Below are 22,262 nucleotides of genomic sequence, written 5' to 3' on the forward strand. Positions count from 1 at the left end.
TTTACAGCTGCTGCTGATCTGAGTCACTTTTTTTTTCTGTGTATCAGGAACATCTCTGTGTGTCATGGACATAAAATGCCTTCCCTCACCTCCCACTCTGCCTTTTCCCAAGCTCTTTCCTTCCTTGATCCTGCATTTAGCGCCGGTTGAGGCGATGTTTCCCAGTGACTCAGCCATGCTATGCAAATAGCCCCGACTGCATGCAAAGGGCATGGAAATGTGCAGAGTGCAGCAGCCAAACTAAGCTTATTACATTGCAAAAACATAAAAACTTAAGTATTTTTGTCTAGTTTCTAGTGTAAATATCTTAGCACACTTGAAATAAGAGAAAACTAGCTTATAAGTCCAACCAGATATAGGAGCTTGTTTTAAGTCAATACGTCTTTAATATTGATAATAATTGTAGCTTCACTGGCAAATTATTTCACTCAAAATCATAAATGAAATAATCTGCTTGTGGAACTACTATTTTTTTTATCAATATTATGAAATAATTGACTTAAAACAAGCTCCCATGTCTTGCTGAAAAGTTTCTTGTAATTTAGTTTTGTCTGATTTTAAGTGTAAGATATTTACACTAGAAACTAGACAAAAATACTTCAGATTCTGTGCTTTTGCAGTGAATGTAATTTTGCACTTTAATTCTGTATTACTGTAGCTATAAGGAACCGTAACAGCTGCTGTCAGTAAACTTTACAAAAAAGATTTTCAGTGGATATTAAGAGGAAGTCTTCTGTTGAGTATTGCACCATAAATCAACTGTAACTATGATACGGTAAAGAGTGCATAGCCCAGAGTGCTCATATCTTCTGCATCGTTGCTAATTTGTGCGACACATTTTTATTGAAATCTGTCGAGGCTTTTTTATTACTGCTGCAGTGACTAGATCTCATGTTTAAATATAGATATCATAAAGCGGTTTGCTTGTTGTCAATCTGGAACCAAATTATCTGCAGGCTCCTCCTTTGGGAACGATGCCAGCTGCAAGTTTGTGTGATTCTGATCTAGGAAGTGGATATTTCAATAAAATAGATAAGGGATTCCCAGGTAAAAACTTGTCAATGTTTTAAATGTCCTTATTAATTCTATTTGTTTGCTGAAAAGGAAAAATCAAACCACAAAGCTGAATTTTTTATGTTTGTTTTGGACATATTTCAGTTTTTATTGCGTTTTCTCTCATGGTTTTGCTTAAAAGCCCCAAATTCTAACATTTTTTTCTGTCTAAATTTTCAAAAATATTTATTTTTATTAAAATAATTTAGAGTTTAAAAGTATTTACTCTTTCCAAGTCTTAGACTGCAGAACATTCAGTTTCTATATAATAAAAACTAGAGTTATGTAATGGGAAATTTACATCAAAGTTCATCAAAGGTCAAATCCAACATGGCTGCCACATGTGTAACACATTGCAGTAGTCACAAGCACCAACTTCTGATCATTTGCATCTGAAACAATCATTGGCACACAATTATATTTGAACGTTCAAATGGATAAAATCTAGAGAATTCATCATTATTGGTTTGGAATGCTAATGCTAGGTAGCCTGGTCTCGAAGCAGAACAAATGGTAGATTCCTCTTGTTTTCTGACTTTCCATTGTGACATTATTGAATCCAAGAGTTCCAATTTTACCTAAAGATTACATAAAAAACTGCTTTCTATTACTACTTCTCTGATATGTCTATAATGCTTCTTTTTATCAGAGCCTTGTTCTATGTATTGGATGTTGTTAGTGAGGAGGATATGCTCTTTCTGTTGTCCGTGTCTTCCAGGTTTTTCCAGCGCCCTGTCAGCGTCCTGCGCCGCGTTCCTTCCCATGGACCTCCGGGTGGGAGAGCGGGGGACCCCGCTGCACCAGCCACTGCTCCTCACACCCTTCTCCTCACAAGGCCGCAGCGCCTTCTCCCAGCAGCAGCAGCTGCATCAGCAAATCAGGGTAAAGATCACTGCAATGCCAAGAGTTTCTGACCAATCAGGGGCAGCGTGAGTTTAAAACAGAAAAATAGAAAGGAAAAATATTTGTTCAGGATGTTACATTCTTCAGAATGTTCATCCATCCATCCATCCATCCAACCAGCAACTTATGTATCCATCCATCTATTTAACTTTGGGGGAAAAAAAGGAAAATATGGAATTTTGAAATTAAAAAATGTGTTGTAACTCTGAAAAGCATAGATAGACGAACTTCTTCAAGGTAATAACCCAAGATTTTTCTTCGTGTGTGTGTTTTCGGCTGCAGTTTAACATGGAGCAGAGGAGACGGGAGCAGGAGCACCATGAGAAACATCAGGAACTGCAACAGCTAATGCACAAAGACAGAAGCCAGCAGAGTGAGTCTGTATACACACACACACACACACACACACTCTCTCTCTCTCTCTCTCTCTCTCTCTCTCTCTCTCTCTCTCTCTCTCTCTCTCTCTAAAGCCTTTACTTTAATGACATGTTTCTGCAAGTTTAAATTAAGGTTCCAAACTGCCGTTCTTCATCTGATCTTTAAAAATAAGCATTTCTCAGAGTGCTAATCGTGGCCGTAGAGGAAAGTCCCCACAGGAGATCTGTGGCTTTGAATAGTGACAGAACTGCGTCACTTCACTTCTCAGAGCTGTTTGCTTTGAAACAACGGCTAAATATAACCTGACAAGTGGAGCTACACCAGGGGAGTTAAATATAGAGTTGGGTCTGGGCGCATAAAGTCAGTGGGTCAATATTGACTTGATCGCTCCTAGCACCTGCTGTCACCTGTGTGTGCACACATTTGCTTTTGCACTGAAAACACACCCAAATGACAGCAAACACACCCACAGAAAAGTCTGACTCTCAAAAACACGTATGAAAAGTGTTCTTTTGTTGGCCGAAAACCATTGTTGTTTTTTTAAAACACTTTTTCTTGATGTGACTAATTATATCCCGACGTAAAACACTAACATGAGTCATGTGGATTGGACTGCTTACCTTATGTTGTAATTTTTCCATCTGTGTGTTGTTTTGTGGGGGCGTGCGTGTGTGTGTGTGTAACTGGTCGCTGCTGTCGATCTGCAGGCGCTGTAGCGAGTTCGGCAGTGAAACAGAAACTCCAGGAGGTGATTCTCAAGAAGCAGAAACAGGCAGCGCTTGAAAGAACAAACTCAAACGCCTTGAATGCACATCCTGTACCTTACAGGTGACGAAATCATTCTCAACTTATTTATCGTGCTGCATTTGTTTTCATCAACTTATCTCTGCCACAAAAAAATCTTAAATTCTGAAATAGTTCTAACATAGATTCGGGATAAAAAGAAAACTACAGGCTTTTAGTTCCAAGTTAACACATTAATAAAATTATAAAAATAATCAGTCCAGACTAAGTTTATTATAGTTAACTAAAATGAAAGAAATAACAAACACTGAAATTGAGAAAATATTTTTGTTAGCTGAAATAAATATAAATGGTAAAAAATGGGGAAAAACTATAAGTAACTAGAACTAAATCATAGACTTCTAAAAATAAAACATACTGAAATTTCAAGTATAATATCCAATGTTTTTGTGTTTATGAATCTGTTCAACAGCCTTAAGTGAAATTCATTTGTTCCCCTGACCATCAGCTGTTGGCAAATTACATCGGAGCTAACGCTAGTCAGCAAGATGACGATAGCAAAAATTGACATAAGACACCAGCTCCAGTTCAACTATATACATATATTATGCATATATACCTAATGTATTTTTCTAAATCTATTTATACATAATATATTATGTATATATCATATGTACCATATATACTGTACATAATATATTTTTCAAAACTGATCTTCTGTCAAGTATTCATTACTTGAATGTGATGTCATTAATTACTGTAGTAATTGTGTGCATTTTTCTGTGCTGTGTTTTTACAGAAAGCTTGGTCCAGACCCCAACGTCCCCGCCCAGCCTCTGGTCTCATCTCCACCACAACCTCCATCTGACGGCCTGGAGGGGACGCCGCTGCGCAGAGCAGGTAACACACCAGCTACATGTCCCATGTCCTAAATAACCAATGAAACCTTTCTGCAGAGGATGTATGAGATTACGAAGTGAAATAGTTAAAGTTATTTCCTCAATTAAAAAAAATACAGAGATCAAGAGTTCAGCAGCAATTTGACTCTACACAATAAAGTCAGAATAATCAACTACTTAATTATACATTTATAACCTCTAGAGAAAGTGGTGACATTTTAACAACATAGATTTGAAAGTTAAACTTTCTTTGCTATTTCAGAGCAGATTAAAATTCTTACTGAAAAAAATAGAGCATAGGCACAGATGGCAGTGGATAAGTGGTTTTCCGTTTATTCACCGTCAGTCATTTCCTTTATCACATTTAGCAGTGTGTTCACGAGATTGATTAACAGCGCTAAGACCCTCATCCTGATTCTCATTGTTTTTGACCAGCAGTTCTCTAGATAGCAATAGTAGCACAGGGAGGTGGAGAAGTTTGATATTTGTAACAGATTATCTGTATGATACCACGCTGTCACGACATGGAGGCAGTTTTAAAAAATATGGTAAAAGCATATTTTTGTAAAAGTTACATACTACATAGCTTTAATGACTTGCACATGTTTAATTTGTCAGCATCTGAGCCCAACCTGAAGGTGAAGAACAAGCTGAAGGACCACCTGAAAACACGAAAGAGTCCACTCACCCGCAAGGAAAGCGCCCCACCCACCATCAAGCACCGAGCGTCGGACGTGCTAGGTAAACCCCGCACAGGCAAATGCAGCAGAGGGAGCGCATCATGCCACATTGCTGCTTTAATCTGCGAGTTTGATGAAGATTTGTTTATCTTATACGTAACTGATGATCAGATCTCCAACTCAGCTGCTGTGTGGGTGTGTGTGTGTGTGTGTTTCACTAGACTCTTCCCCCAGCAGCAGCAGCACTCCGGTCTCTGGCTGTAGTTCTCCTAATGACAGTCTGCCCAATGAGAATGGACTGCTGCCCTCTGCAGGCGGGCCTCTGCATGAGGTTAGCAAAAACTTCATTAAAAATATCAAACATTCCCAATGATTTATACCAAGCTGCTGTGTCTTTAGGGTTTTCACAGATTTGATAGGAAAGTGATTCAAAGATATGCCAATATTTTAAGTTGTTGATAGAAGAAGAAAAACTAAAATATGAAGATGAATTAATGAGCTTTTGTGGAACAAAGGTTGGGAGCCATTAGGGTTGATGGGTCAATGCACATGAAGACTTTTTTAAAATTAGGATAAAACTATGACCCACTAATTAAAATCTTATCACAAAAATGTCATATACAACATTCTATTAAAAGTATTCATCTTTTAAAAATCAAGCTTCCTACTTTTCCCTTTAATTTCATGGGAGATATGACCCGTAAACACAGAAGCAGACCTTAGTGTACCCAAACCTGCTTTTAACTACAATACTTAAAACTCAGCTGAACACAGAGTTTCAAAAAAAAAGAGTGATCTAATTTGTGTTTTTATTGCTGAAAATAGACAAAATGTTTTTCCGTTTTTTTCAGCTGATTCCAAAATAAATTTTGAATGTGGCGGCCTTCTGTTTTTATAAATAAGGAAAATATTAAGTTTTGGATATAGAAAGCTTTACACATTCCTTTCCTATGAAAAATATTTTTTATTTGTTTATTCATTTATTTTATGGTAGGTTTACTGTTTAATAAAATTGATTAATTTGTGAATTTAATTTTTTTTAAATGTTGGAGTTTTTTGGTCTGCAATTACTGTCTTGTTGAGGATTTTGGTCAATGTTACAAAACGTTTGAACATCTCTGATCTAGAATCTTCACACAGGCTCATTTTTAAGTGTCAAAGCCAGAAAAAAAAGTAAACATACCTTGATTGAGGTGAGAAGCTGCTCTGCAAACATTAACTTTGTCAGGACTTTGAGTAATGACATGTTTAAAGCAGCGACACAGGAGCTTGTTTGTCAGCTGGTTGCGCATAATTCATTTAATCATGGAAAGTCGGCCTCTGTTACACCTGCCTCACTGTTTGACTCATGGGCTGCCGTGTCGGGTGTCGGGTCGGTTAAATCAGAGACGGAGGTTTTCATCAGCCTGCACTGCCAGTCCTCAGACTACTGAATACTAACTACTGAACAACTCTGGAGATATTGTCAGGACAAACTGTCCGGCTTGTGAACAGATAAAAAATAAAGTAAATGCAGTATTAATCACGTTAAAAAGAAGTGTTGAGTTCATGTTGATTACTTTAGCAGTACCTGTTTGGTGTTGCCAGGCTCAGAAGTTGCTGCTCAGAGATGGGACCTTGTCTAACTTCACCATCCAGAATCCATCCACTCTGCCCACCATCACACTGGGACTGCCAGTCAACCCCAGGGTAAGCGCATGTTTGGTTCATGTAGCCTTTATTCAGATTACCTCCTTCTTTTATCATTTATTGCAATAAATTTCTTAAAATGATAAGAATTTTGATTTATCCTTATCACAATAAATTCTAGTTAATGTTTGAAATTCCTCAAAACTGTCAATATTGTCAGGATTGTTAGTTTTACTATTTTAAACATGCTTTTTTTAAATGAAAGTTTGTATAGATGTCAATACAGTTTAAAATATGTGTGCTGTCATGTGGTCAGAGTCATACAGTTCCCTAAGAAAGAAGCAATAAATAGTTATTATCACATTAATTGTGACCATAACAGTACCACACATTATTGTGATAAAACTTTAAGTCCATATATGCCAACCCTAACAGCACCTTTCACACATAAGATGGAGATCGAAAAGGATAAATGTGTTGGAAAGTACAGTGGAGGATCTGTAGTTCTGTGGGCCTGTTTTTCTCCCAGTCCTTGGAACATGGTTTAAAGCTTCAGTATGTAACTTTTATAAACAACATGGCTTTCACATATTTGTTAATATATAGATGTGGTTGGAAACTAGCAATCAGAGCGTGGAGGAGGGTGTTAGAGCTGTTAATCATCCTCACGTATGCTGCTACATGTCCTAATGGTGGGAGACCATTTAGCATGCATCTGCTGACATCGAGGCCATGCTAACCAGCTAACTAGTGAACCAGCTGTAGTGTAGCAGAGAGCAAGGGGGAAGGTCTGAGCAGCATGTACACAACCATGATTTGCGTGACGAAGACCCTCCTCCTTGCTCTAATTGGTTGTTTTTGACCTAGCAGTTTATTTCTTGAAGAGCTCCATCTTTTATAGATTATCTGTCTCATATTATACTGTCACAACATGGTGATAGTTTTAACAAATATGTAAAAAGAAAAAAAACCAACCCCAAACAAAAAAACATGTTTTTTATTAAAGGTTCATAATTCAGCTTTATATATACGCATGGTTCCCAAGACACTTTGAAACAAAAATAGATGTAGATTTGTTTTGGTGCCCTCTGCTCATGATATTTAACAGGATAATAATTCAAAACATGTGGCCTAATAAACATAGTCAGAGATTCCCCTCTCTGTATTTTCCAACGTTTTGCAGGTTTTACAGTTCAGGTGATTTAGTAAAAACGTAACTCTCATTTTTTTCAGGGTAACATTCATAACTGAATTAGTTTTTGCTCGTCATCATCTGGGATTTTAATAAGTGTGAAGGATGTTGTGTTCATGTGCGTTGGCTGTGCAGCAGTAAAGCCCATCCTTGAACTGTCATTGAAAATCTCATTGTAGCTCATAAATACATATGAAACTTAGCTCTCCAATATCTTGTTTTTGAAAAGGGAAGTCGACGGGTTGACGGGAGCGTTATTGATGTTGTTAAACTCACTGAGGGTTTTTTTTTTGTTGTACGTTTTTTTTTAATCAGCTCATTGTTGCAGGCTTTGTGATCTAGTCAGTTTTTACCTCTAGCTCCAGTCGGTGCTGAACTCTAGGTTTCTGTTCTGTGTTTCAGGCTGAGGTGGAGCTCTCCTCGCTGAAGGTCAGCCGTATTCCCGTGGTCACTGCCGGGGGCTCGCCTGTCTTCCTGCCGCTCAGCAGAGACGACCAGGCGGGCCAGATGAACCCACACCTGCCTGTCATCATCCTGGAGCCTTCTGGACTCATGCATACTCTGGGTGGTGAGACAAACACACTCACACACACACACCTATTTGTTGACACCTCTGGTAAAGATGTGTAGATTCCTTAAAAGCTCTTGTTACTGTAACAGTTCATTTAAGATGTCTTGTTGTTTTTAGGGTTCATATTCATGTCTCAGAACAGAACCAGGTCACACGTTCTTTGCGGCCATTTGATGCTTTCATGAGTTATCTTGTTGTTGTTCGCCTCAGTGTTTATGTCTTCAGTGGTAACAGGTTCCTGTAAAAATATATCGTTTCACTGCAATATTTTCCTGGGTTGGATCATTATGAAGAAAGAAAGATATTTATTAGTTATCCTTACTCCATATTTGTTTGTTGCCTTCCTTTTCTGTTTTTCCTCCATCCCTCAAGTCCTTCTCTCTTGCTGTTCTTCCTTCCTTTCTTCTTTTTTTCATTCCTTTTGTTGTTCTACCTCCATTACGTCTCTGCTCTTCCTTCTTTCTTTGTGCCTTTCATTTTCTTTCTCTCTTTCTTTCTTCCTTCCTTCCTTCCTTCTTTGCTTCTTTCTTTCCTTTCTTCCTGTTTCTCCAAATCAAACCCACTATAGAATCCATCCATCCATCCATCCATCCATCCATTTTCTGTTCACCCTTTGTCCCTAATGGGGTCGGGAGGGTTGCTGGTGCCCATCTCCAGCTACGTTCCGGGCGAGAGGCGGGGTACACCCTGGACAGGTCGCCAGTCTGTCGCAGGGCAACACAGAGACATACAGGACAAACAACCATGCACACACACACTCACACCTAGGGAGAATTTAGAGAAACCAATTGACCTGACAGACATGTTTTTGGACTATGGGAGGAAGCCGGAGTACCCGGAGAGAACCCACGCATGCACAGGGAGAACATGCAAACTCCATGCAGAAAGACCCCGGCCGGGAATCGAACCCAGGACCTTCTTGCTGCAAGGCAACAGTGCTACCAACTGCGCCACTGTGCAGCCCTCACTATAGAATCATCCACCATAATTTCATAGTGAACATTACTATTTAATATATTAAAGTGAACATAAGGTTCACAAACTCAGGATAGGTAAAAGTACAAAGTAAGAAAAGATTTACATGGAAACTAGTTTGTACTTTTTCTCTCATTTTTCTCGAACAACTTCTCGGCATATAGCTAGCATCTGATAGTTGTCATGGCGACTCAGTGACCTTCAAGATCCCCGTCCATGCTGCAGTTCTCTTCCTGTCATCCTGTTCAGACTTTCTTTTTCTCCAACAGTTTAGTTTCTGAGCTGAGCGGCTGCTCCTTTATCCTGACATGCAGATCAGCAGTACATCTGCAGCACTTTAACTCTGGGCTAAATATGAATCTTTTATGCATTTTTAATGTGAAGCCATGTTTCTAAAATAAGAGATCATTTTTATTTTAAGGCTTTTTACACATCAGTCCCAGGGCTACCTAAATATTAGTCTGTATCTTTATTTCATACACTTCCTCAAACGCATCTCAAGCTGCAAAGCTTTGCAACCTCAGTTGCAGAAGTCGCATAATAAATGAGCTATTTTATTCTCACTTCTAGTTCCATTTTTAACTTGTGCATCTATGATTTGTAAATGGACTGTTTCCACAAAGTTTCACTTTCTGACAAGTTAGAGCATCACCAACTGCTTACCTTTGTAATGTTTCTCCTACAGCAAATAACATCTGAATTAATACACCCATCTTAAAATTCTTTAAACTGAATTAATAGGTTGTCAAATTATATGCTGTAAAATTCATAAAGTAATCTGGTTCTGTAGGTGCAGTTTTGCACATATATGTACTAATCTGATCCATATTGCATAAATTTGCCATTTTCCTCTCTCCACTTGCCTCTCAACAGTGCCGGGCCTCGACCCCGTCCCTTTGCAGTTCGCGCCACAGTTAGACCGTCTGTCTCCAGGGGGCGTTCAGGCCCACAAGCCACTGAGCAGAACCCGCTCGGAACCCCTTCCCCAGAGCCCGCGGGCCCTCCACAACCATCTCCTCCAGCAGCAGCACAACGCGCAGCTGCTGGAGAGGCTCAAGCAGCAGACGCACCTGGGAAAGGTACCGACACATTCTGAGCCACGTTTCATAAAATCTGTTCAAGAAAAAATACAAAGTCCTACCAAGTAGTTTTGGTCTGGTTTCTAGTGCAAACATATCATTACAGATGAAACAAGACAAAACTAACTTAGAAGTAGCTTTTCAGCAAGAAATGTGAGCTTGTTTTAAGTCAATAATTCATATTATTGATGAAAAAGTTTTAGTTATATGTGAAATAATTTGACTGGGGAACTGTATTTTTCATCACTATCAAGGAATTATTGACTTAAACTCACTTTTTTTGCTGAAACGTTACTTATAAGTTAGCTTTGTCTCATTTCAAGTGTACTAAGTCTAGAAACTAGACCAAAAATACTTGGTAGAATTTTGTGGTTTTGCAGTGTATAAAGGATTTATGTAGGACCCTGAATTATTTAATGTTTTATCAACCACAGAGTTCTGTGTGCTTTATATGTATATGCAGCATGTATATGGTTGATTAACATAAAGTGGAGTGAAAAGAAAATATGTTTTTAAATAAAAATATATATGAGTTAATATATTCAGCCTTTTCTAAGTCAGTGCTCTGTAGAATCACGTTCTGCTGCAGTTTTAGAGCTTTTTGCTGCTTAATCTTTGCAAAATGGTTCAGAATCTATCAGATTGGGAGGAATAGTGTCTCTAAACAGGAGTATTTCTTTGTAAGTATGTCAAGATTTAATGGTTATCAATACTTTCAGTTGAAGTTTAAAAGCGTTACAAATCTTTTTATTTTAAAATAAAAAATTCAAAAGTTATAAAATATGAGTTTAAATCCTGTTTTTGTTGGGGTTATAACAGAACTTTAACAGACATGTTACATATGTTTGCATGTAGAGTTTCTGCAGGTTTCATCAACTCAAATTTCATACCTTTTAAGACAATTATGAATAAAATCTAAGACCTGCACCATGTCAGGAATATACAAAAGAAACAGCCTTAAATATTCAGTGAGAAGTGCTGTGCTGTGTAGTGTATGCTTTTAAAAAATAATAAGCAACATTCAGGATGTTCTGACAATCTTAAGGTTGCAGTTTTAAATCTGTGCACCTCAGTTTCAGTTTCACAAGTAGTTTCACTGCTATGTTTTTAGCACTACAGCGATGACTCCAGTGTGACAGTTGATTAAAAAAAATAAAATAAAAATACAGTTTCATTATTATTAGTAGTACATCAGAGGTGTACTTTCCCACAAAAATGTGATTTAGTTCTCCCCTCTGTCTCTTAATTCATCGTCTTTTTCACATCCTGAATGATCTCGGCGTTCCATCTGTCTGCAGCTGATGTCCAAGTCCAGCGAGAAGCCCAGACTGCATCAGATCCCATCTGAGGATATGGATTCTGAGGATGGCGGTGGAGCTTCACCCACGGAGACCAGCTACCAGAGCAGAGTGCGGGCAGAGTCACTGAGGGAGGCGGAGCCAACCGGATCCAAAGCCCAAGAGCAAATCAACCTACAGCATGCTCTCATACTCAACCAGGTTTGGGGAAAAAAATCACAAACATTCCTCCACAGAGAGTTCAGAAGAAGCAGGCAGATCGTCTGCTGTTTATCTTTAGTCCTCTAGATGGCGACATAACTCTTTAAAAAGCAGATTCTCTGTTGTGTCTCTCCTTGACGCTGCTCTGTGTCTTTCCCTCCGACCAGTCGTTGCTATATGAACAGCAGAAGCAGCTGCAGCAGATGCATCAGCAGATGGAAACCCTGGCTGTGCCTGTGTTCCGCGGCGGCGGGCCGGCCTGCGGGCCTGGCGTTCATCGGGCGCTGTCGCGTACACGCTCGTTGCCGGCCTCCACCTCGCTCACTCCGCCTGAGAACACCCTGAGCCTGACGCCGCAGGACACTGTCAGCAAACCCCGCTTCACCACCGGTGAGTCACGTGTCCCAAAGGTGCTGACGTAAATATGAGAGGACACAAATCTCATTTCTCTTCAGCAGGGGCGTCACTAGATTTTAAGGAAAAGAGGGGCTCAGCCCCCAGGAGGCAAACAGGATAGTACATTTCTCAAACAGCAACCAAATGGACAAATTCCACTTTTAAAATAATGTTCAGGGTAATAAAAACATCTTCTACATCAAAATATGACTGTAAATAACCAATCACTATAATGAAATTATTTCCTAGTAAACATTGGTAAGATAATTAGAATATTTTTGTGGCTCTGCTAGCATTTGTGCAAAATGTCATGCTTTCAAGCAATACAGTCCATATTTTACACCAACCTCACAGACTATTATTCTATGAATTAAAATAATATTAGAGTTGAAAATAATAGTTGATTTAATTATATATAATCATATTGAGGTGGCTGTTGTTTCAACCTTCCAGACCTCTCAGGTCTTCTGGTTCTGTAGCAGCAGCATTCAGCTTCTATGCACCACTAATCTGGAACAAACATCCAGAAAACTGAAAAACAGCTGAAACAGAGTATCTTTAAATCTAAACTAAAAACCCACCTGCTTAGTGTTGCTTGAATCCTAATAAATGAAACATTGACCAACATGTTTGTTACTGGTTTTCTCATTTAGTTACTGTATGATGTTTTTATCACTTTTTATTTTGTGTTTTTAAGATGTAAAGCACTTTGACCTGCCTTGCTGCTGAAATTAGATACTCAAATAAGGTTGATTGATATTTTAACTCATATTCTGGCCACATTATAGTAAATTTGTTGACAGGTAGGATACAGGTAAGCCTGTCACAATAAGCAAAAAATCAGTTGATCATTTATCACATTTTTGCTTATGTGATAAATCAAAGTTAGCTCATTAATTTCCAGTCACACAATTGTTTATTTTCCTTATGAGTCTCATTCACTTCCAAATGGACCGGATGACAAAAGGCGTCACTCCGATGCTTAACTGGCAGTTTTGGTTGTTTTTCATAATGATTAATATTTTTTGAAGGATGATTTTGTTTATTGAGACTATATAGTCCATTTTATTAATGCTTTCCATTGTGAGTGACTTTATTACTATTTTATTTATTGTTTTTGTTTATTTGAGATATTTAAAAGTTCTAGTGTTAAGTGTTGTTTAAAAATGTTATTGATCTTTGAGAAAATCTACTTGACATTATAGTGTCGTTTTTTGCAATAATTTCTGGAGCAATTGATTGTCCAGAAAAAGTTATTTTGACAGGCCCAAATTTACTACTGCACACATTAAATTTGCCTTTACATGCTTGACTGAGTTTGGTAAACTATTGATGTATTTCATTTTGCTGTTCTGGTGCAGAATCATAAGTCAGTACATTTTTGTCTATGTTAACCCCCCCCCCAAAACATTTAAAGTCAATTTTGCCACAGCTTTTCTGTATCGGATCAGTATCAACGAATGCTAAACCTCAGATATCGGCATTGGTATCAGAAATCAAATGCATCCCTATTTGTAACACTTTTAATTTTCATAATATCTGAATATTCCTTTTTTTAAACATCAGACAGGGTAGATGTAAATATAGGATTCTTTTTGGAAGTGACAGAATTTTTTAAAAAGATTTTCTGTACAGTGATAAGATTTTTACTTCAGGCCTGGACCTTTCCTGGATATGAGTGTATTGAACATGTTACTGAATATTAATCATTATTTTGTTGTCTCTTTTTCGTTTTCTTCAGGGCTGGTTTATGACTCTCAGATGCTAAAACACCAATGCACATGTGGAGACAACAGCAGTCACCCAGAGCATGCTGGGAGAATACAGAGCATCTGGTCACGACTGCAAGAGAGAGGCCTGAGAGGGCAGTGTGAGGTAAAACACACACTCATACTCACAGTTAGCATTTAAGGAATGACTTTGCAGGTTACTGTGTACAAATATCTGTGTTCTACCACTTCCCCCTCCTTGTAGGATTTAATGTAAATCTGCAGAGTTTTCAGAGAAGCCTTCATGTTTTGCTCTTGCAGAGTATCCGCGGTCGGAAGGCCAACCTGGAGGAGCTGCAGTCGGTCCACACGGAGCGCCACGTGTTGCTTTACGGCACAAACCCCCTCAACAGGCTGAAACTGGACAACCGCAAACTGGCTGGTAGGTCACGCCCTGCACCAATAGATCCAAACGTTTTAGAAATGTGTTCTCTATTTAGAGCCATCAAATCTACATTGAAGATAAAATATGCTAAAAATAGATTCAACTGTTTCTGTAATGCAGGAATTCTCTCGCAAAGGATGTTTGTCATGTTGCCATGCGGCGGAGTCGGGGTAAGAGGAAACGCTCATCTTTTAGTAGAAGCTGCTTAATACGTCCAGATTGTTGTTTTGATGAAAGGTGATATTGTTTTAAAGAAAGACGGAAAAAATGAGCAAAAGAAAGATGACAGGAAAGACATCAAAGTGAGAAAGAAAGCAAGTGGACTTGGTCCTCCTGACAGCCTGTGTCGAATCGTGACAGTTCAGACTAATGAAAGCAGCATGTCCGTGACCAGCGATGAAAAATATGCTTTGGATTTTTATTGTCAGCCAGATGGACAGAAAAGGAGAAAACAAAAATAGAATTATGGAATGTGGAAACATAAAATGATGACATTAAAGGTATAATTTAATTTTTTTGTGTGTGTCTAAATGTTGATATGTTTGTTGTGATGGACAGGTGGACAATGACACCATCTGGAATGAGTCACATACTTCCACAGCATCACGCATGGCGGCGGGCAGCGTCGTTGAGCTGTCATTCAGGGTGGCCAAAGGAGAGCTCAAGGTCAGAAACCAGAGAGCAGCCGTACTAAACCGTTGCTGAAGTCGGATAAAAATGTTTCCTTCAGTTACAATTAATGTTGAAACTTGATGTAAAGTACATCTACAATCCAGATTAAGGCATGGATTACCTGCTCTGCTATGTATTTTTTCTGTTTGTTGAACATAAAATAACTGTAGCAGAACAATAAGCAGGAGGAAGCAGCAGTTACAATCCAATCAGAATCAGTGTCCTTCAATGTAAAATTAGCCTCTAAATTTGGACGGATGATATGAAATTAACATTTTATTGCCTTTGTTCCTAGTTTTAATATGTATGCTTTTATGGAATCAAAGTAGAGAAAATTATAGTTTAAACACAAAATTAACAATCATAGCCATTTATTTTTATCATCAGAAGTCACATTTCTTTCCAGGATAAATGTTTTTCCCATTAAGGACACAATAGATGCCCGTTTTTAATTTGAACATACATTAATTTACTTCTTCGCAGGAGCTAGGTTGTTTAGTGGAAGAACAGGTTTGTCACTGGTAGAAAGAATCACATCTGTTTTTGCCATGACTACTTCAGGTGATCTTAATTGTTCATAAAAGATTTGTTTTACTGTTAGTAGTAAAGAATATTACAGATGGAAAACTAAAACAAATCATTTAATATTAGATTTGATATGGCAGGTTAGAATGCAGCATGCTAACAGTAGCGTCATAATTAATGAGACGCAGGTTAACACGTCTTTATCTGCTGCACAGAACGGCTTTGCTGTGGTCAGACCGCCAGGACATCACGCCGACCCCTCCAACCCAATGTGAGTGTGAATATATGCTCTGTGTTTTATACAACCACAGTAAATGTACTTTTTTTTCTTTCTTGTCGTTTATGCAGCACCACTCTTTCTTTTGTTGTTGTTCGTTTATGGGTTTTTTTTCTTTGAAAACCTTTTTTGGAATACTCTTTATTTGTTTTGAGACTATTTTCAACAACTTTTCCTTTGAAAATACTACAAAACCATTTCTTAGTAATAGAAACTTGACAAAGCAATAGAAACCAATGCAATAAACCTTTAGGTAATATTTTGAGAAATGTGTCTGTGATCAGAATTTACAGAAATGAATGTAAGATATTACTAATTTTAGCAGGACCTTATGACAACAGTCCATCTAATTTAGGCTTAGAATATTGCTTTGATAAAAAAAAAAGATGGATATTAGATAATATTCATCTTTTTATGCATTTTATAATTTATGTTTGGCTTTAAAACCAACAAACCATAATTTATTTCTAATTTTTAATCTTCCCTTGATCTGATCCAATTTTACATTTCAATCAAGAAAAAGTCATATATTTAATTTCTTTAATTTTCCAATAAAACTGATTCTGTACCATCTATTACTAACAACATCTTAATAAAAGCATTTTAATGCTTTCATCAAACATGAATTATAAAAATAATCAAACAAGCAAAAGGAAATAGTAGCACAAATTAGTTCATAATTTTAGGATTTCTGTTCTAACTAAGCTTGTTATTTTTCATGTTTTTATTTAGCTTTTAATTTTCTGTGTTTGTGTTTTAGGGGTTTCTGTTATTTTAACTCTGTTGCCATAGCTGCCAAGCAGCTCCAGCAGAAGCTCAATGTCAGCAAGATCCTCATCGTCGACTGGGTGAGATGTCGCCCAGTTTTAACTCTGTCAGCAAAGCCTTAATAAAAATTTATATCCTCTCTGTGTTTTATTTATTTAATTAGTGGATATTCTTTCTATAGGATGTTCACCATGGTAACGGCACCCAGGAGGTGTTCTACAGCGACCCCAGCGTTCTGTACATTTCACTTCATCGCTATGATGACGCAAACTTCTTCCCTGGCAGCGGTTCACCAACAGAGGTTGGGTGAAAATCGGTCGTATCTTTAGTGAAAAGCGAAGCGTCAGAGAAACACTGGGTCTGACTCTGTTTTCTGGGTTTTAGGTTGGTTCTGGAGCCGGTGAGGGCTTCAATGTGAACATAGCCTGGACCGGAGGCTTGGAGCCACCCATGGGAGATGCTGAGTATCTTGCTGCGTTCAGGTACAAGCGGCTCCTTCTTGTTTCACCGCAACTCACTGAAACAAGGGACATTTATCTCAGTTAATTGGTTTGACATTTTTATTGATTAGCACTAGAATCATCCACACAAGCCTTAATTAGAAAATTTCCCCTCGTTTCCTTCACACCGAGCCACAACAAACAGCCTGGCCGATCACCGTCTTGGCTCCACATTGTCTCTGACGCACTTCTGGCGTAATTCAGAATATTTGCCATTTGGAGAGCATGTGTTGGCTGCTCCCTGGTTTTCCAGCAGCCTCAGATGTTATGCTGTAACTACTCTCCAGGTCTCGTTTTTGATAGACTGCGGATGTCTGACTTCCTGATAGTGGGTTGGGTAGTTGTCATTGGTGGGTGTTTAGCACCAATAAAGATTCAGTCGTGTGGTCGTTTTGGTCGTCTGCGATATTAAACCTCGAGGAAACATGGGGAAACTGTGTTGTTATGGGAAAAAGGGCTGCAGCAGAGAGTTGACAGACACACACCTGCTTACTTGTTTTCGCATAGAAACAAACCAAATCCACTTTTCTATGATTCTTCTAAGGAATGGATAAAAATTCATAGAAAACAGTTGAATGTCTGCTGACAATCTGCTTGAAATGTGTCGATCCTGTAGATGTAATAGCTTTTATATTACTCTTAAAGCTAGTTTTAAGAAAAACTGAACAGTATTCTGTTAAGACTGACCCTGTTTAGTATGAACCTGACCGCTGGCGTTTCTACTGACTGCACCGGTAGAAAGATAGAGATTTTCAGTGTGACGGCGTTCCCACTCTAGAGTGTTTCTGAGACGAAGCAGGTCATGTTTAATGGCAGTAAACAATAAGTGTCCAGTTTTTAGACACGTTGCATGTTATTGTTTACATCCAAAAATTATGCACACGGGCATAACGCCGGAGGGAAAAAAGCCAATTTTTTAACATGCTAACCGTAACTGCGCTGCCTCTGTAGAACAATTTCGTTACCTAAATGAAATCTGTACATGTGGCTATTACTAATGTATCGCAGTATCCCACAGCAAGCGGAAGGATAACTCAAAACCACTCGTATTCTTTTTCTCTCGTTCTCTGGGTCGGATGTGCTACACATAGGCCTGTTACCATAGCAACCAACTGACAAAAGTTTCACTAGCGTATCAGTGTTCAACACCAAAAAAACACACAAACATTTACTGCACAAAGAACAGAAAAATCCGTTACAGTATTTTCAGGCTCTGCGTTTATTTTGCAATTATTAATAAGTGATGGTATGATCACAGCGATGGCTGATTAGCTAATTTAAACACCTGCTCTTCTGATGTTCTGCTAGAGAGTAGAGTTGTGGCTCACTTTTGTTTTAATTGAAAAGAAACTGAATTCAGTAGCACATCTGCATGTTAAGGTTGTCAAAGTCAAGCTAGCATAACTGACATACTTCCCTCTCCCTCGCTATTTTTTTAATTACAACTTTTTATCTACCTGTGAAATTGTGATACCCTTGGACGTTGTTTTCCAGTTGTCGTAGTGTTGACAATTAGCAGCAACACATTGTGTCCCTTTTTCTTTTATATATGATACACACATTTAAGATTTAGCGTGTTATATTGACAACTTCACGGCTAAAACCATCCATCCATTTTTTCTGTTCACCCTTGTCCCTAATGGGGTCGGGAGGGTTGCTGGTGCCCATCTCCAGCTACGTTCCGGGCGAGAGGCGGGGTACACCCTGGACAGGTCGCCAGTCTGTCGCAGGGCAACACAGAGACATACAGGACAAACAACCATGCACACACACACTCACACCTAGGGAGAATTTAGAGAAACCAATTGACCTGACAGTCATGTTTTTGGACTGTGGGAGGAAGTACCCGGAGAGAACCCACGCAGGCACAGGGAGAACATGCAAACTCCATGCAGAAAGACCCCGGCCGGGAATCGAACCCAGGACCTTCTTGCTGCAAGGCAACAGTGCTACCAACTGCGCCACTGTGCAGCCCTGGCTAAAACCAGTACTAGCTAATCATCATCAGTGAGCAGCTTTTTGCCCTCCTGTTGGAGGATGGACTTCTACCCTAGTCTCAACCTTGTAGCTGCAAACAGATTTCCTCCTGGAATTGCCCTGTATTTAGTTTATAGCATTTAATCATAACACACTTAGTTACAGTTTAAGATTTTAAGATATGCATTCTGATCTTCAAAGTATATTTATTGTGCTAGACCCTAACAAGGTGCTTTAAAGTCCCCTAACTCTTCACTACCACTTCTTAGAGCCGGTTTGTAGCATACAACGCTTTCAAACATTTTATGGTTTGAATGAAAAAAAATCTTTACCAAAATGTGTTTTACAAGGAAAAGTTTGTGTGCGTTCATGCTTGAAAGAGGCTGCTTTGCTGCCTTTTCACCGTTTCCCTGCACTCCTGCCTCCCCACCCCCTCAGTTTCCATCACGCCAAGCCTCGCCAATAACCGGCACGTTCTCCCCCTTCCTGTCCTCTCTCCTTATTGATCTTTAATAAGCATCCCCTCCTCTCCTTTAACCTCACCCCTCCCTGTTCCCATCAGGATGCATGTAGTTACGCGCTCTGGGGGGACTGTGCTAGTTTTTAATGGGCCTACAGAGGAGGTGGGGTTGGTTTTTTTGCGGTTTACTGTTGTTTACGAGAGCGAGTGAAGAGTGGGCTCATGCTCTTTGCTTCAAGGAATCCTTGTGGGAATCAAAATCTTTCTGTGTTTGTACGATTTGTGTTTACGTTTCTATGCAAATTCTGAAACTCGTTTGTACTTTTTGACTCTTTGCATCCTCTGAGCTCATGTTGTCCGTTTGCACGGTGGTATGAAGGGGAAGGGAGGTCTACTTAGTCCCCAGGCAGAATAATGAAAGTAAATGGATCCCAGATGGACTGATTTTCCTCTCTCTCTTTCTGTGTCCAATGACGTGAAGAGAGTGACAAGCCTCTAATGGGAAACAGACCCGTGTTCCGCGGCTTTGAACTTCACCGACCTGCAGCGTGGGGCTGCATTAGTCGAGCCTCTTTCCACTTCTTAGCCCCAATGTGGTTTTTAATTTTTTTTTTTCCTCGTAACAACAACAGCGTTGAGGAAATATGCATCGTGCATAAGAGCTGACAGCAAACCCACTCCGTCAAGCGGACCTGTTTCACAGGCGCTGCAGCTCGTCCAACAGAGAAACAATAGTCCTTTGTCAACGCAGTTTGAGCTGCTGAGTTTGGGATCTGCCACAGTTTGTGTCACTTGTCAAGTTAATGAGTCTTTAGATTGGATCATAAGTATTTGTTATCTTTATGAGGCTGTCCAGGTAAAATGCTGACAAATCAGAAGATATAGCTTTATTTATATGTCTTTTATTTATGTCATTATTTACAGTTGAGCTGACTTACAGTTGAAGAGGCTCATTGTAGTTGTAGCTTTTCAATTAGGCACATAATATATATGTGTTTATATTCTTCATTTTTAAATTGTTCTCCCACAACACTTCACTTTAATCTAATGCCTTATTTACACTGAGTGGTACAACATGTGTCGGATCCGTACGGACTTACAATAGTTTGGATTTTTTCATCATAGTTTAGTTTTATTTCATTGTGGCCTCTTTTGTCTTTATTAGATAGCTTTAATTAGTTTTTAGAGTGTGTTTGCTAGTTTTTATTAGTTATTTTTAGTTAAATAGTGTTTAGTTTTAGTTTAGTTTTTATTAGTCACAGTAATAGTTTTAGATTGTTTTAGTTTTAGATACTTTGCTTTATTTTTACGTGCAGAATTCAAAAAGGTCAAAGTATTCTTTTTATTTTGTATACATTGAGTTGGGTCATGAACACTCAACAGAAGATCTCATTGTGAAGAAGCGTATTAAATTATCAACTGACCCGTGTTTTCTCACAACTTTTGCTGCCGCCATTTTGCGACTGGGAGGATTATGGAATGCCATAATTTGCCAACAGCTGACGTAAACTGCTTGTGCAGGGGGGGAAAAAAATCTATTTTACATCAGTTCAAAAGGCTAATATATGGACTCATAAAAAAGAAAATGAAGAATATTACATCTATAACTTTTGTATGTTTAAGTTAATTTTATAAATGCACAATATAATTCCAGTTAGTGATAGTTTTTCCCTATTGATTAACGTTATTTATTTCAGTTAAAAATGTGGTCCGGCGTATTCAGGAGAGTATTTTCACCGCCATTGGACTCTCAATGGGTAAATTGAAGTTAAATATACAGAGTAAAAGTAATCTATTATGTGAATTGCCATCTAGTTTGAAGCTCCTAACCAGCAAAAACATGAGTATTTTTTTTCAACTTCCTGTATCTCCACAACTCTCTATGTAATAACAGCACCACATGCTGGCAAAAACAAAAACTACAACCAGTAGATAGAATCAAAGCAAAACAGGATTTACAAAGTACATGTCACAGATGCCCCGTTTTCATATACATTTACAACTGAATGTGGCCTGAAATGCTGTGATAGGGGGCGCTACTTTGTCTGTTTCAATAGAAACAAACAAAATAGAGTACAGACCCGGGCCATACCGCTCAGTGGATACGAGGCGTAAATGTTAGAAATACATAAAAGTACTGCAGTAGTTACTCCTGTTTTACCTTTATTTGAAAAGATTCACTGTTTAAATATTTGAAATACATTTTGTTTTGAAGAAAGTAATGGTCCCTCTATTATTTTTATCTTCTACCTTGTAGAACATCTTTCTATTCTTGAGACTAGATAAATATACTCACTGAAGTGCTTACACCCAGGAGCTTTAAGGTCTTTCTATCTGTGGGGTAGAACAAGGCAAAGCAGTGCATGATTGTGAACCTGTCCAAAGATAATTGTGCGTTTGCAATAAAGGAGGTACTTAGATGATTTCTAAAAGTTTTTATGATGAGTGCGGCTTGTATTCACCCCTCATGAGTTAGCACTTTGTTCAAATCACATTTTGCTGCTGTTGCAGCTGCAAGAGGCAGAAAAGCTGGCAGGACCACGTTTCACCATGGGGATGCTGTGTTTATTGTAATCTGCATTATTTGGGAAACCCTTTCAACCTTCTCTTGTATAAAGACCACATTTGTGAAGTGCACAATTAAGTTGTTTTGTTTATGCTGGCTTCAAATTACACATGTGCACTTGGATTAAGTAATAAAGTGGCTTCCAAAGTCAATTTGTTGCACAGAATTTTTATTTACAGATATCAAAGTAAAGGATGCTATGAACAAAAGAATGATGAACTTAGATTTATTCAATTTTGATGAACATTTTGATAAAATTTTCTTTCCACTTTAGAAATATGCTCTACTTCATGATGATCAATGCCAAAAACATTGAACGTTGTGGTCATAATCAGACAAAATGTAAAGGTAGAATTAGGCCTGTT

General features: G+C 38.5%; 1 protein-coding gene across 6 annotated transcripts in view; it reads left to right on the plus strand.

Annotated features, from left to right (window-relative positions):
* hdac7a (histone deacetylase 7a) overlaps positions 1-22,262 on the plus strand; it is an 80,364-nt gene that overhangs the window by 51,009 nt on the left and 7,093 nt on the right. For 5 of the 6 annotated variants that reach the window (XM_028012521.1, XM_028012493.1, XM_028012512.1 and 2 more), the window contains 19 exons: positions 1,772-1,935; positions 2,239-2,329; positions 3,042-3,162; positions 3,878-3,978; positions 4,596-4,718; positions 4,879-4,988; positions 6,245-6,346; positions 7,881-8,046; positions 9,895-10,103; positions 11,402-11,602; positions 11,770-11,992; positions 13,740-13,873; positions 14,029-14,149; positions 14,273-14,322; positions 14,711-14,818; positions 15,565-15,620; positions 16,387-16,474; positions 16,576-16,695; positions 16,779-16,876. In XM_028012521.1, coding sequence (XP_027868322.1) covers positions 1,816-1,935; positions 2,239-2,329; positions 3,042-3,162; positions 3,878-3,978; positions 4,596-4,718; positions 4,879-4,988; positions 6,245-6,346; positions 7,881-8,046; positions 9,895-10,103; positions 11,402-11,602; positions 11,770-11,992; positions 13,740-13,873; positions 14,029-14,149; positions 14,273-14,322; positions 14,711-14,818; positions 15,565-15,620; positions 16,387-16,474; positions 16,576-16,695; positions 16,779-16,876 — 2,342 coding nt within the window. In that variant the 5' untranslated portion in view covers positions 1,772-1,815. The remainder of the gene's footprint in view (positions 1-1,771; positions 1,936-2,238; positions 2,330-3,041; positions 3,163-3,877; positions 3,979-4,595; positions 4,719-4,878; positions 4,989-6,244; positions 6,347-7,880; positions 8,047-9,894; positions 10,104-11,401; positions 11,603-11,769; positions 11,993-13,739; positions 13,874-14,028; positions 14,150-14,272; positions 14,323-14,710; positions 14,819-15,564; positions 15,621-16,386; positions 16,475-16,575; positions 16,696-16,778; positions 16,877-22,262) is intronic. The other variant, XM_028012539.1, reaches the window with a different exon arrangement.

The sequence above is a fragment of the Xiphophorus couchianus genome, chromosome 1, assembly GCF_001444195.1.
Source record: "Xiphophorus couchianus chromosome 1, X_couchianus-1.0, whole genome shotgun sequence".
NCBI lineage: Eukaryota > Metazoa > Chordata > Actinopteri > Cyprinodontiformes > Poeciliidae > Xiphophorus > Xiphophorus couchianus.